The sequence below is a fragment of the Dryobates pubescens genome, chromosome 20 (genome assembly GCF_014839835.1).
Source record: "Dryobates pubescens isolate bDryPub1 chromosome 20, bDryPub1.pri, whole genome shotgun sequence".
Taxonomy (NCBI): Eukaryota; Metazoa; Chordata; class Aves; order Piciformes; family Picidae; genus Dryobates; species Dryobates pubescens.
In genome coordinates, this window is record NC_071631.1 from 8,332,140 (window position 1) to 8,346,764 (window position 14,625).

General features: G+C 44.2%; 1 protein-coding gene across 2 annotated transcripts in view; it reads right to left on the reverse strand.

Moving 5' to 3' along the window:
• Positions 1–4,403: 4,403 nt before the first annotated feature.
• Positions 4,404–14,625, reverse strand: part of RLF (RLF zinc finger) — a 38,977-nt gene continuing 28,755 nt past the window's right edge. For both annotated transcript variants that reach the window (XM_009911516.2, XM_054171134.1), the window contains 2 exons: positions 12,136–12,277; positions 4,404–9,696 (listed from right to left, as the gene is read on the reverse strand). In XM_009911516.2, the coding sequence (XP_009909818.2) occupies positions 4,963–9,696; positions 12,136–12,277 (4,876 nt within the window). In that variant the 3' untranslated portion in view covers positions 4,404–4,962. The remainder of the gene's footprint in view (positions 9,697–12,135; positions 12,278–14,625) is intronic.

Here is a 14,625-nt window from a genome sequence, read left to right on the forward strand (position 1 = left end):
AATGGGAACCTGACTCTCAGACCAGACTCCTGCAATGTCTCCCTGGGGTAGCTGTCAGCCCTCCCTACCCTGTGTGTTTGCAACACAGCAAAGAGGAGACTGTTGTCCAGTGCTCTGACCTAGGACCATGGAGGCCTGATCAGGAGGGAGCACAGTGTCTGGCACTCAGCTGTCACTGACCTAGTCTTTACAGTGATCTTGGTGGGTACAAGTTTTGTGGGATGCAGAGGTGTCCTTGCACAACATGAGCAGCAGGACAATTGAAAAGGAATTCAAGGCCCTCGGTCAATTGATGGGCTGGGAGCTCAAGTGGTGTTCTGCTCAGTTCCCTCCACGGCAGGTGTGCACACCGAGAGGAACAGGAGAACCCATGCCATCAACAATTGCCTCAAGGGATGGTGCCAGCAACGGAATTTTGGGTTCTTTGATCAAGGGGCAACTTTTACTGCACCCGACCTGCTGGACTTTGGTGGGGTGAATTTATCTAGAAAGGGCAAGGGGGTACTAGCTTTGGAGGTGGCAGGGCTCATTGGGAGGGCTTTAAACTAAATCTGAAGGGGGTGGGTAAGGAAACCAGTCTCTCTGGAGAGGAGAGAGTAGAACATAAATTAAGGTTATTTGGGAAATCAGCAGCCCAGCTGAAGTGCATGCAGTGCACCAATGCACACAGTATGGGTACCAAACAAGAAGAACTAGAGGTCTTGGTTCTCCAGGAAGACTATGATAGAGTTGCTATTCCAGAAACATGGTAGGACAATGCACATAATTGGAGTACTGCATTGTGTGGTTACAAGCTCTTTAGGAGAGACAGGTGAAGGAGAAGAGGAGGGGTTGTCCTGTATATTAGGGAATCTCTTGATGCCTCAGAACTTGAGGTTGCAGATGAAAGGAATGAGGACCTGTGGGTTAAAATCGGAGGGAGGCCTAATGAAACTGACCTCCTGATTGGAGTCTGTTATAGACCACCCAACCAGGATGAGGAGGCAGATGAAATACTCTACAAGCAACTGGAGGCTGTCTCAAGATCATCAGATCTTGTCCTTGTGGGTGACTTTAACCTACCAGACATCTGGCTGGGAACTTAATTCAGTAGAGAGGAGGCAGTCCAGAAAGTTCCTGGAGTGTATGGAGGACAGCTTCCTGATGCAGCTCTTAAGTGAGCTACCAGAGGTCAGGCTCTGCTTGACCTGCTGTTCTCAAATAGAGAAGGGCTGGTGGGAAATGTGATGGTGGGAGGCTGTCTAGGGCGCAGCAATCATGAGGTAGTGGAGTTTTCAATATGCAGGGAATGGGGAGGAGCACTAACAGAGCCCTCACCTTGGACTTCTGGAGGGCAAACTTCAACTTGTTTAAGGAACTTACTCGGAAAGTACCCTGGGCAGCAGCCCTTAAGAACCAAGGGGTCCAGGATGGTTGGACCTACTTCAAACAGGAGCTCTTGAAGGCACAGGAACTGGCTCATCTCAGCAGAACTAAGAGCACAATTTGAGGGCACAGCACTAAAGCCCAGCAGTGCACAGCCTCCAAGACTCACGTATGACCACTGAGGAAAACCCACTCCCCACTTCCTTGATGCCATTCCTGGACTGAAGAATTTCCCAAGACTTGAATTCTTACCTGACAAAGCAGAAACACTTGTCTCAGTCTTGTCCTGAGCTCTATTCAAGCCTGTGGACAGAACTAATGTAACAGCAGCAACCTGCTCAAGCAGCTCTGTAGAATCCTTCAGAGACGTGAGCTGTGAAACCTGCCCTGTGTATTGTGGTGGTGACTCCCCTGCATGCAACAACTCCAATCTGGTGAGAGCAGAACATCTTGGAGGAATTTAAGTTTCACACATGACTGTTCTGTGGGATTACAGAACTACAACTGCTACAAAACTGATGCTCAGTGCCAATTCGTTTACACAAGCAGCAGGATGAGTTATTTTAACAGGAAAGGTGTACAGTGGAGAACTTTAACAAACAGCTTAAGCAGCAGGTTAGGACAAAGGTGGGGTTTTTAAATGATTTTTGTAGTACTCTTCAGTGGCAGTATAACAGTGTAAAAGAAATGAAAACTCAAAGTTGTACTTTTAAAATGATCCACAATTTGGTAGCCTGACAGAAAGGAGGAGGAAGCTCTACTCCCAAGGGAGAGGCAAGGCTGCACCAGTCTGGTCATTATGGTACCTCCAATGAACCTGCACTTCAGATTGCTGCTTTTGACACCAATCCTAAGTGAGCCCATTCTTACACCCCTGTCAGAACAGGCACACAGATATACTGTGAGTTACTCTGGAGATGCATGCTAGTTTTAGCCTGTCCCTTTAAAATTTTCTACAGAACCACAGAATGTTAGGGGGGGGAAGAGACCTCCAGGGATCATCCAGTCCAATCCCCTGCCAAACCAGGGTCACCATGGGCAGGTCACACAGGAATGCATTCAGGTGGGTTTTGAAAGTCTCTAGAGGAGACTCCACAACCTCTCTGGGCAGCCTGCTCCACAGCTCCAGCACCCTTGCACCAAAGAAGTGTCACCTCATGTTGAAGTGGAACCTCCCGTGCTCCAGCTTCTACCTGTTGTTCCTCGTACTACCGCTGGGCACCACCAGAAAGAGTCTGGCCCCTTCATCATGACACCCACTCCTCAGGTATTTGTAAACATTGATCAGATCCCCTCTCAGCCTTCTCCTATCCAGACTAAGGTCTCTCTTTGTAGATTTTCCAATCCCTTCACCATCATTCTGGGAGGACAGAATTCACTCACAAGCTTCCATAAGGTTGTTCACAGGAAATCTGTGGCTACAGCTTCCTAGTGGGCAGAAAATTATCAGTACTGACTCCCAGAGGCAACAGTGGAAAAGAAAGGAAACAACCTGAGGAAAGGTTAAGTGCAATCAGATGCGAGCATCAGTCAAGTGCAAAAAGAAAGCAAAGGAAACCCTGACCAGGGAGTGAAATCTTACCCAGCTTCTGCTTACAATGTGTGCAAAATACAGTACAGGCAAGGGAGGGGGGGCAGAAGCTCAGAGGTGCAGCTGGAGCTGTACTATTTGTGATATTTCTAAACCCCATCTCTGTTCTCCAAGAACCTCAACTATTTGTCAGCAGAAGGGCTAAAAGAATAAAGGCAAACTTCTCTGAAACATTTCATTGTATGTACAGGTAAAAATGTTACACTGAGCTCTTACCCCAGTTAAATCCATCTGCCAGCCAAGCCCTTGCCAGCTACATCAAGGGGAATGGAAAGCAAAAAGGCTGTGTTTAAATGCCTGCTCATTAGGATCCTCACAAAGACTGGGAAAGGCCACTCACAGGAAAAGGGCTCGAGGCTTTGTAATGTATCCAGAAGGACAGCAAGGAAGGAAACAGAAGAATCGTAGAACTGGAACTGTCAGGGGTGGAAGCGGCCTCAAGGATCTAGTTCCAACCCTGCTACCATGGGCAGGGACACCTCACATTAGATCAGGTTGCTCAGAGCCACGTCCAGCCTGGCCTTAAAAACCTCTAGGGATGGGGCATCTACCACCTCCCTGGGCAACCTGTGCCAGTGTCTCACCACCCTCATGGGGAAGAAATTCTTCCTAACATCCAACTGGAATCTACCCATTTCTAGTTTTGCTCCTCCAGTCCTACCATTACCTGATACTCTAAAAAGTCCCTTCCAGTATCTGAAGGGGGCTACAAGAAGAAAGGCCACAATAAGGTCTCCTCAGAACCTTCTCCTCTCCAGGACTGAACTACCCCAACTCTCTCAGTCTGTCTCCATAGCAGAGCAGTTCCAGCCCTCTGCTCATCCTCATGGCCCTTCTCTGGACACCTTTCAGCACCTCCAGATTTTTCCTGTAATAGAGGCTCCAGGACTGGACACAGTATTCCAGGCAGAGTCTCAGCAGACTGGAGCAGAGGGGGAGAATCACCTCCCTCACCCTGCTCTTTGATGCAGCCCAGGCTCTGGTTGGCTCTCTGGTCTGCAAATGCACACTGCTGGCTCCTGTTGAGCTTCTCATCCACCAGCACCCCCAAGGCAGTTTCTTCAGGGCTGCTCTCAAGCCACTCCCTGCCCAGTGTATAGCAGTGCTTTGAGATTGCCCCAGTCCAGATGCAGGAAACAATCTTAAAATACTGGATTCCTCTTCTGGTGAGGCTTCCAGCTAGGTTTGATTCATCACCCACAAAACTAACCAGAGAGCCCCACGCGTGCAGAGCTACTTTGAAGTGGCACAGTGCCCTCAGAAGGCTGGCAATACTCTTCACACAGTTAACTTGTGCCATACATGCCCAGGGCATCTTCTTCCTCGTAAGGGAAAGGGAACTGGAACTGTCTCAGCTGTAAGTGGCAAGTGCCTTCTGCCTGCACTCATGAGAATGCTTTCGAGTCTGAATAAAGCACAGAGAGGATTATAAAATAAAAAGCAATACTTTACTTTTCTGTATCTACACTGATTCAGCAGTTGGACAAATTATCTACAAATGCATAAAACTGAAGCAACATTATCCAATGCACTCAGAATGGTCCCAAATTCAGTTACAAGTAAACCACATCAAAGACTTACTGTACAGTAAACAGATGGGTGAAAAACTGTAATTTATTGAAACTCATAACTCAAAAAATATAAGATGCTGTAGTGTACAATATGTTACACAAAGCACCCTAGGGTGCACATTCAAGTCAAGTAACTCCATTGCCCCCCAAACCCTGGTACCCTAGTACTTGTTCCATATACAATCATGCACATTTACTCTTCAAGAGGAAGCCTCCAGTATTCTGACGTGTTAAATAGCACCAAAATCAGCATAGTTCCTTGAAAAAAATGGGGAGCTAAATTAACTTGGCCAATACTTTTGACAGATATTATACATTCATGGAATTAAACAATCTAAACTAACCTAAACAGTGTGTACTGCAAAAATTACTGTTCTAGTTTGAAGTTCTCCCCATAAAGCAGTAGTGGAGGCGATCTGCTCTAAGCAAAACTACTTATGTACTTCCTACACAAAGCTCATCTGCCTTTTTTGTTGGAAATAAGTCTATGAGGGGTGTGGAAAACTTGGATCTTTCAAGAACAACTACCGGTCTTAAGTAGTGAAGCTGTTTTAAGGCAAGGTCTCCACAGTCCGTCAGTGCCTTGTCCAAAATTGCCCTCAGGTTTTCTAAAGAAGGGGCAGATGAAGATTCTGACAACAAAGGCTGGATTTCTCTTAGCTGCTCATGGTTATTTGGGGCTATGATTACAGTTTTGTCATCTACAGGGTTGGTTACTGGTGTATCCCCTTGACTGTCTTCCTCTTTTGGTGAGGCTTTATCTGCCGGTAACTGCTCAGGAGACTCCCACTCTACTACCTCGTCAAAATCATCATCGTCGTCATCATCCTTTCCCTCACTTTCCTGAATAAATTTTAGAAATGAAGACTCAAATCCCATTGGTTTGTATGTCTTTAAATCAAACGGTTTGGACACAGGAGGCTTCTGGAATTTGTCTTTCACCGCACAAAGTGCATTTCTTTTTGTATTCTGATTAACCGCATTATGCTGACATCCTTCTGGGTCTTTATCCCTCGGCAGCTCTACCTGTAACCCTGAGCAGTACGAGCTATTCTCTCTCTCATTGTTCTCAGAAACATCTTCACTCTTACCCACACCTGTCTCCCTGATGTTATGCTCTTCCAAAGAGGCATTTTTCAGACTGTGGTTACATGTTAAAGTGCCTGAATACGTAAAGGCACCGTTGTCCAAACTCACGCTACTGGGTGGACATTTGGTTTGGTCTTCACTGCTTACATCTTGAGGCTCACAGTCAGAATTTGGAACAGGAGGTTTTTCACTTTCCTGCACGCTCTCGGGATTAGCCGATTTATCCTCTTGAACTTCTACACCCTTTTTGTCCGAGTCTAAGGCTGCCTCAGAGCAGGACTGTTTCTCGACCATGACGCCACATTTGACGCAGACAACGAGCCTCTGCAGCCGCTGCTCGATGTAGGAGCTGCTCATCTGGTGCGTGCGCTTGTAGTGCCGCACGATGCTGCTCTCCAGCTTCACCACAGACGAGCAGCCCTGCACCATGCATGGGTACTGGGTCTGGTTACATTTCTCCTTGCACATCTGCAGGGCTTCCTCTTTTGTTTTGAAATTCAGCAAATGCTTTTCTCTGTGTCTGCTAATTCTTTTAGGTTTTTCTTTTAACTGCTTCCCATTCTGCCTGCTTAGGTCAAAACCGTCTTTCAAATAACTCTGTTTGTTCTCTTGATCATCCTCCTCCTCTCTCTGGTTCCCAAAGAGGCTGTCATAGTACTCACTGTGCCGGAAGTAGACGTGCTGGGAGTAGTGGCTATAGTTTGTGAAGATTCTATTACAGCCGTTAAGGTCACAATGGATTTCAAAATCTTTGTTTAGTTTCTCTTTGCTGGCATGTTCATCGATTAGGTGCTGCTTAAGCTTATCAAGGTTATAAAACACAGCAGGGCAATGGGCTTGGTTGCAAGCAAATCTCACAGATTCAGCTTCAGAAATCAGCTTTTGATCCTCTAAGAGTTCATTGTGGAAGTCACTGCAATGCTTAGCAAGAGCTTTAGAACAAAAGAACCGCTTACCACACTCTTTGTACTTGCATGCAAAGATTTTTTTACATTTGACAAGTTCCCTTTTTGTTCTTACTTTGTCTTTATCTAAGCAGAGCTGTTCCCTATTATACTGGTGAACAGTCCTGTAATGGCGAATCAAACCCTTCTGGTTGGTAAATGCCGAGTTGCAACTTTTATGTATACAATGAAATGGTTTGTGGTACTTATGCAATATATAACATAAGTTTCCTTTAGCAACTGTTCTTTTACTTCCCCTTCCCTGTCTTGCTTCCAGTTCTTCCCTGTGACTGTCCAGAGATGCTATGTTAGGTGCTTTTCTTGTGACATTGTTGTCTGTCTCTTCATTGGATTCCAAATCTGTCTCCGAACTACAGTCCTCTTTTTTAGGGTGACGCAGCTGCTCTGAGTGGTCTGAATGTTCAACTAATTCAACACTGGCTGCACAGACAGGTGTTGGAACTGCGCTGTTTTTATGCAGGTCATCTGTACACAAGCCAGCGTGGTCGAGTTTCTCGTCTGAGCACACCTTGTGAGCTGTCCTCGCGCAGCCAATCTGATGTTTGTTTCTGTAGTGAATTCTGAGGTGTGTTTTTCTGGTAAATGACCTTTGGCAAATGTGACACTTAAAGGGTGAGTACCGGTGCTGGAACATGTTTAACTGAAGAACCATCTCCTTTGAGTAGTTATGCTTTTTAACATAGTGCATTAAGAGAGCTTCTCTGGTGACAAACTCACACGGACACCCTTGACATTCGCAGAAAAATGGTTTAGCTGCCAGCTGAGTAAGGTACTGGCTGGGCAAATCACCTTGTTGCTCGTGGAGCTGAAATTTTGAGGTAGTTTCATTTACTGACTCAGGATACTTGGCATCCCTAGATGAATAGGACTGTAAAGAGCCCAAAAATGGCTTGTGTCTTGAATTCTGAATGGTAGAATTTTTTAAGCTTAGATGTTTCAAGCCTAGCATTAGTTCCAACATATTATCTTCAATGCTTGATTCTTTAGAGCTGTCATAAAAAGATGTTTCTGGGGAAGAAGGATAAGTTTCCTCCTTCAGGCCATTGCTTCCTTTAGCATCTATAGCACAACACAAGCTTTCTGGAGAGTCAGCATTTGTATCAGAATTATGACCTAACTCTGTACTATTATCTGTAGGGGATTTACTGTCCTGAGTGTCACTCAACAGATCAAGAAAGTCTTTAGTTTTCATCTCTGTATCTTTTTTACCTTTGAAGTTATATGGATGAGCCCTGCGAAGGTATTTTTGCACACTTCTGGAAGTTTTGTGCGTGGAACAGTAACCTTCAAAACCACAGGGAAGGTTCTTTTCATCAAAGCAAACTGCCACACTGGAACACTGTCGTTTCACATCTGCTGGATGGAAAACGCCTTCCTGGGACACGAGAAAACCTGGGACCGACTGATTGTGAGCCATTGTCCCAACCAGCAGAGGAGACACTTGGCCTTGGTTTACTGCAGCATCTGTGCTGTGGTCCCCACAATGAAGATTGTAATTACTTTCACTGTCTAGATCTTCGCTGTCAGAAAAAGATTCTTCCTTAATCTGTGGAATTCCCTGAGAGCCAGAGGGATCCAAGTTATGATTCAGACTGGAGTTTACAGATTGTTCAAGCAGCTGAGACTCTGGAAGATAACTGCATTTGTCTTTTGAAACCGACTCTTCAAGTTTTACTGTATGCTGCGCTTCCCCATTTGACACTTGGATGTTATGCACTGCAAGGTGATTCTGAAATTCAGTTTTTGAGTAATAAAACTTTTTGCACCCAAAGTAGTTGCAGGTGTAGGATGCATCTCTGAAGTGCTGCGCCTCGTGGTGGTAAAGTTGCCCCAAGTCACTGAACACAATGTTACAGCCGTTTAGCTCACACTTGTAACGAAGGTCATCGTGTGTTTGCTTGTGGTTGAGCAGCTCGTTGACGGACCCAAACCTGGCGTAGCAATCCATGGACACGCACATGTAGGGCTGAGGCCCGCAGTGCACGCGCTCGTGCTCCCGCAGGTGGAAGGATGTCATGAAGTGCCGGCGACAGAAGGCACACTTCTCCCTCCTGTTCTTCATGTCCAAGTAGTGCTTTGCATTCTCATCATTGTTTTGATGTTCAGCTTTCAGATGTACACTTAAGTATTTAAACTGTTTGAACACTCTAGAACAATCTGTTCCAGGGCACGGATAGATGTCTCTGTCCTGTAGCTGGCAGTTCTCCAGCTGGCTGAAGGTGACGTACTCCTGTGTGTCATTTTCAAAGTTTTCAGGCAACTGTGGCTGATGTGACTTCTCCTGAAATGCTGAGGGCAGGCTGCTGGAGGCTACTGTCTTTTGTGGGGATCTCTCTTTTTTCAGTATTATTTTCTTTTTAGGTCTGTGCGTTCTACTAGGTGGCATTTTAACGTGTTCCATTACATGTGGTACAAAAAATTCCTTTCTCTTGAACTTTTTTGTACACACTGGGCACGTATAAACACCATCTTCCATGTGCATCTTGGAGTGATGCAGTATTCTAGCCTCTATGCACTCCCTTTTGCAGAGCACACAGAAAAATTTGTACTGGAGCCATCTCTGGTATCTTTCTGAAGAACCAATCGGTTTTTTTACTCTTGCTTTTTCTTTAGGGTGACTCAGTGTGTCTTTGCCATCATCATATTTATGTTCTTTTGTCTCATCACAGTCACTAAAGAAACTTTCTAGCATGTCGGTTTCATTGATGGACATATTGCAGCTTGCATCATCCTCAGAATCAGAAGCTACTTTCCCTAACAGTTTCAGGCAGTGTCGCTTTAAAGTCTTCCAGTCCCAAAACTCAGGGTCAAATGGCCAATATGCTTTTAAAGCTAACAGCAGCTCACAACGAAGGGAATTTGGAACTGGAGCATTTTCTTCATCAAATTTTTGATCTGGCTGCATGTAGAGCTCTTCCAACACATTAAATCCACTCAGAGTTGGCTCAAGTAAAAATTCTGTGAGCTGACAAGCTCTTCTAACTTCCAGGTCTTCTGGCAAAAGGCATGCAATTGTTTTGCATACTGATGTCTTCATTTCGTCGCTTCCATTTGATCGGATCTGAAGGGCTCTCACACATAACAAAACAGACACAGCAAGTCCTGCTTCTTCTGCCTGTTTAAGAAAAACAACACAACACACAGACAGCCACAAAACAAATGTTACTTCTCTTTGTAAGTACATTCTCTCTAGAGCTTTCTATGAAGATGAACAATTGAGAGCATCCAATAGACTACAACCCATCCAGAATGTATTCAGGCTTCCAAGCATTAAGTGCCCAAGTCGCTGAGCACACTGTAAAGAGCTGGCATTTATTTTGTGAGGAACCTATTTTACTTTTCAGGTGAGGGAAGCCACTTCTCACTTGAGTGCAGTCTGTGGAGGAGTCACATGAACTAGTTTAGGCATTTCATGTTGCAAAACATCTTTCTAACTCCTCTTCCTCATCACTGATTGACTTTCAATCATAACTAAGTCAGACATCTGAAGGAGCACAGTGTACATCCTCCCGCAGCATCCACACAGGGTATTACTCAGAACATGTGGCACTGCGCAGTAATTACTGTAAATACATATCCTGAAGCAAAATAACTTTCAACACCATGCAGAACAGTGGCAGAAACGATTCTTGATGAAGATAACTGGCATTTCACTTCCAAACATGTTCTCAGTGGTCTGTGTAAATCTGTGGTGCTGCTCAACGGTATTATGGTGTTTTACAAAACCCAATCTATCCCAAACTCTGCATGGACAAAACTGACGGTTCCCTTGTTCCAAAAGCATACTGTTCAGCACAAAGAATCTGAACACATGAAGTAACTACCTAAGTCATTCTTAGTAAAGCCAAATAACAGCTGAGATATTTATGAACAGCGTAGAGGGATGAGATGTGGCTAACACCACCACATTCACACCTGCTCAGATGATAAAGATCCCAAAGGATTAATAAATTAAAAGAATTAGCAAGATCTGGTACTCACTGTGCATGGCCTATTGTCAGTCATGCAATTTTCCTTTAATTCAGTAACAGAATTAATCTGCTGGACAGCAATAAGAAAAAGCTATTTCCCCAGAAGAAGAAATTTGAATATGGTTTAGCAGGAAACACAGAAGGAAGTAGTGTGTAGGAAAGAATGAAATAAGAAGGCTTTGACTGACTGTCACAGTGCACACCCACACACATTTTTAAAGCAGGAAGAGGGTAACTTTGAGGAAGCTACGAGCAAGCATTTCTGTATGCACTACCTAATTCATCTTTGCCAGATTAGAGTTCCAGACTCTTCTCTATCATCTGTTAGAAGGACAATCACAGAACCTTTTTGATTTCTACTTTGGCTCTAAAGCGGAGCCCTGGTATTTGCTGTTTTTTTATTAGATCACACTTGAGTTAATCCTGTGAACCAAATGATTCACCTAGTCAGTGAAAAAGACTCCCAGGCAATGAAATCTGAAGGTAGAGAGAAATGTAATTGAAAAGAAAAGGCATCTTGTCAGAATTAGTCATAATCTGTTTGATGCCATTTGAGTTAACTCATGTCCACATAAGAATGCAAAAGTATGAGCAAACTGGGGAGAGTACTGTTGAACTGGAACATTCATAAAGCTGAAGTTCATGTGGCAAATTCTACTCTACATGTGTAAAGCTCTGGGTTTAGGAAGAAATATCTGAAATCTTTTGGAAATTTTGCTTTTCCTTAAAGAAAATTCCATGCCTGATTTCTAGTCCATGAGTAGTGCAATACTGTCAGTAAATCAGCTAAGATCTTGTAATCAGGATTTGTTTTTCCTCTGTTAAAATGTGCCTGGTTCATTTTCATTCATGATTGGCCTCCACAGGTCCTACATTGTGACCAGACACAGGGAATTTCAGTCTAACCAATTCAAAAAGTCAGAGCAGCCATCAAAGGAAGACAGAAACATACTCAAGCAACTACCCAGGTTAATAGCAGCTATTCCTTCTGCTCTGCTTATCAAGACCACGCTGGATTTGCCTCCTTGGTAAATGGATCGATTAAAGTCTTTCCATTACTCCTCAAACAGAGATTATGAGTTTATAAATATTGCTGTTAAGCACCTCCTGAGCTTTTCTGCAATTTTACAAAGATGGGCATTTTTCTAGAGACAGGCATCAAAGGTCAAGATGTGACTGTATCACACATTTTGAGATAAAGGAATGTTCTCAGAATACAAAACCAGGAGGCATTTCAGCTAAGTCTCCATCTCTTAGAGGTGCTGCAGAAAATTGTTGTTGTCTCACTTCTAAAAAGGCATCAGATCAAAACACAGCTCTGCTTTGCTTGCAAAGTCCTGTCAGACTGTATTTTCAGACTAAAATGGAGGATTCCACACTGACTGAAGGTCATTTCCATGTGTCAAGCTGACACAAAACTACAATGGCAGCCATTTTTCAGAGATTTTTATTAGTAAGGTATTAGGCACTTGATCTGAAAGCATGGATAACAAAATAAGCTGTATTTCATCAGTGTTAGGAAAACAGTAGTCATATAAACAGTTCTGGCTGTATCCAAAGACTCCGGACTGCAGCTTACTTACTTCGGATTGTATGACTCTTATCAAGAAAAATAAATGCTGTAGGGTCTTGGCAATGATGCCAAACTGGCGACATCTTTCCAAAAAGGAATCTAAAGAAGGATCTATTCTTCTCTGCAGCTTGCTCCAGAAAAGCGTCAGCTCCCTGCAAAGATTGGAAAGCAAGAGGTGAGGACATTGCAGATACACACAGCTGGCTGCAGTCTGCACACTCCAGTGCAGAGCTGACGCCACAACCGTTTGTTATGAAACACAGCACATGCTCCAAGTTTCCATCTCCAAAAGATGCTGAAGAGAACTGGTGTCCTGCCTTACTCCTGAACGAGCACCAGATCAGAACACAGCGAAGATTATGTTATTTAATGGGGAAAGGCACTGGCCATGGGATTTCTCTCTCCTGATGCATCTACAGCTGCACTTCCTTTCTAGACAGGAAAACCTCCCCCCACACTTGGAGAGCCTGAACTTCTCACATTGAAATTCAATCTTAATGTGAAGCAACCACTTCTCTCTACTAGGCAAGTAGCTTAGATGTTGACACCTGCATTCGAATGATGTAACTGTCACAGTACTTTAAGATAACTCTTGAGTGGGTTGGACAAGATGACCTTTGAGAGTCCTTTCCAACCCCATGCAATCTGTGAATCTGCAACAGAACACTTTGTAAAGTGTTACATAAGGGACGTGTAAGCTGAGTGCTTTGTTTACTGTCTTGGAGCAGTTATGTGCTTGTAACATTTGAGTGCAGAGCAATTCATTAGAACCAAGGCAACACAGCCACTTATGCAACCTGTAACCTCCTGTTGCTTTGACACCACCACCAGTGCCACAGAAACTAAAAAGCAGCAGACTGCAAAGATCTTTATCTTTTACACAGCTTCAGCAGTGTTGTTGTTCTACTTCTTCAGCAGAGTAAACTTCACCTTTGCCAACTTAACTGCTCTGTGCATCAAATTACAGATAAAGGTTTCTAATGAAAGGCCATTCACAGCCTCCAGAACCAAACCCCAACATGTTTAAAAACTGTTAAAAATCAAGCAACATCAGGCAAGCTTTACCCTCAATGACAGCAAAGTTTTTCCTTCAAATATTACAATCCTACTCGAAGCCTAGGCCAAGTGAAAGGGAAGGCCTTGTTATGGGTCTGACCTGGGGTATATTTTTGCACAAAAATGGTCAATATTTAACAGGTTGCCTAGAGAAGTTGTGGAGGCTCCACGCCTGAGTGTTCTTAGCAAGGCAGAATGGGACCATGAGCAACCTGCTGAAGTCAGAGGTGACCCTGCCCATGGCAGAGGGGCTGGAACTACAATATTTCTGTAGTCCCATGAATTCAGAAGTGGCTTTTTGTTGTTGTTGTTTGAGCTGAAACCAGCTCTGGACTGAGGACAGAATGACTTTACCACAAAGGAGTAAATACTCCCCTTGCCCCCAAGGCAGGCCTACTTCAATGCCCTCCCCCATCCCCAGCTGGGCATGCTAGGCCCAGCAATGCAGCAAGAAAACAGCTGTCATCAAGGCCACACTCCCCCACAAACCAAACAAAATCTTACTCAGCATATCAGACCAGAGGGAAGCTTTTTTACAGCTGTGCTTAACTACAGCTCACAGTGAATGCCACTGGTGTTCATGCTAAAGATTGCATTGTTTTATGGACTGATGAATTGCCCGACTCCTAAGAGACTACAGGAACCACCTAGCTCAGAATTACTGCCAGGAGCAGCACCACTGCTTAGATGAAACACAGCAATACCTCCAGTTTTAAAAGTAACATTACACATCAATTTATGATTATCAACAACACTCGTTGTAAATTCCAATTTTGGTGAGGAGTAACATACACAAACCCAAGGCTGCTTTCATCTTCAGCTGTGAAATGAAGCTTCACTCCAACAGCACTAATTCACAGACATATGTGGCTCATCATCTTGAAGCTATAGGATGAGCTGAACTAAGCTAATGAAATAGCTTAATCTCTCCAATAGTTCTGGGGTGGAGACTCAGCACTGTGCCATCAGGCAAACTGAGAGTGATGTTCCATCTGAACAGACTTGGTTTACAGCTTCCAGAAGCACCAGTATTGCATTTCTTCACTGGAACCTGTCTGACCACGTGGTAAACTCCCCAAGCATTAATCTGTAGAAAGCTTTGTCTGGTTTAGATGAGTGTGCTCACTACAGGTCAGATGAGCCCAGAGCCAGAACAACAAAAGGAGGCAGACTTATGCAGCCAGTACCACAACATAGCAAGAATTCACCTTCTGCTTTTTGGCAAATTGTTAGGACTGGCTCAAGTATGAGTACAGCACCAAAACTCCACCTTAATTAGCTATGTAAGACACTCATCCAAACTAACAGTCTCAAAAGCATCCTCACTTTCACCTGCTGTTCACAACTGGCAACAAGTTCACTTGTCTAAACCAGAACGCTTTCAATCTGCATCATTTATGCTGCCTCACTGATACCACATGCAGCAAGATATGCAGCAGAAAAA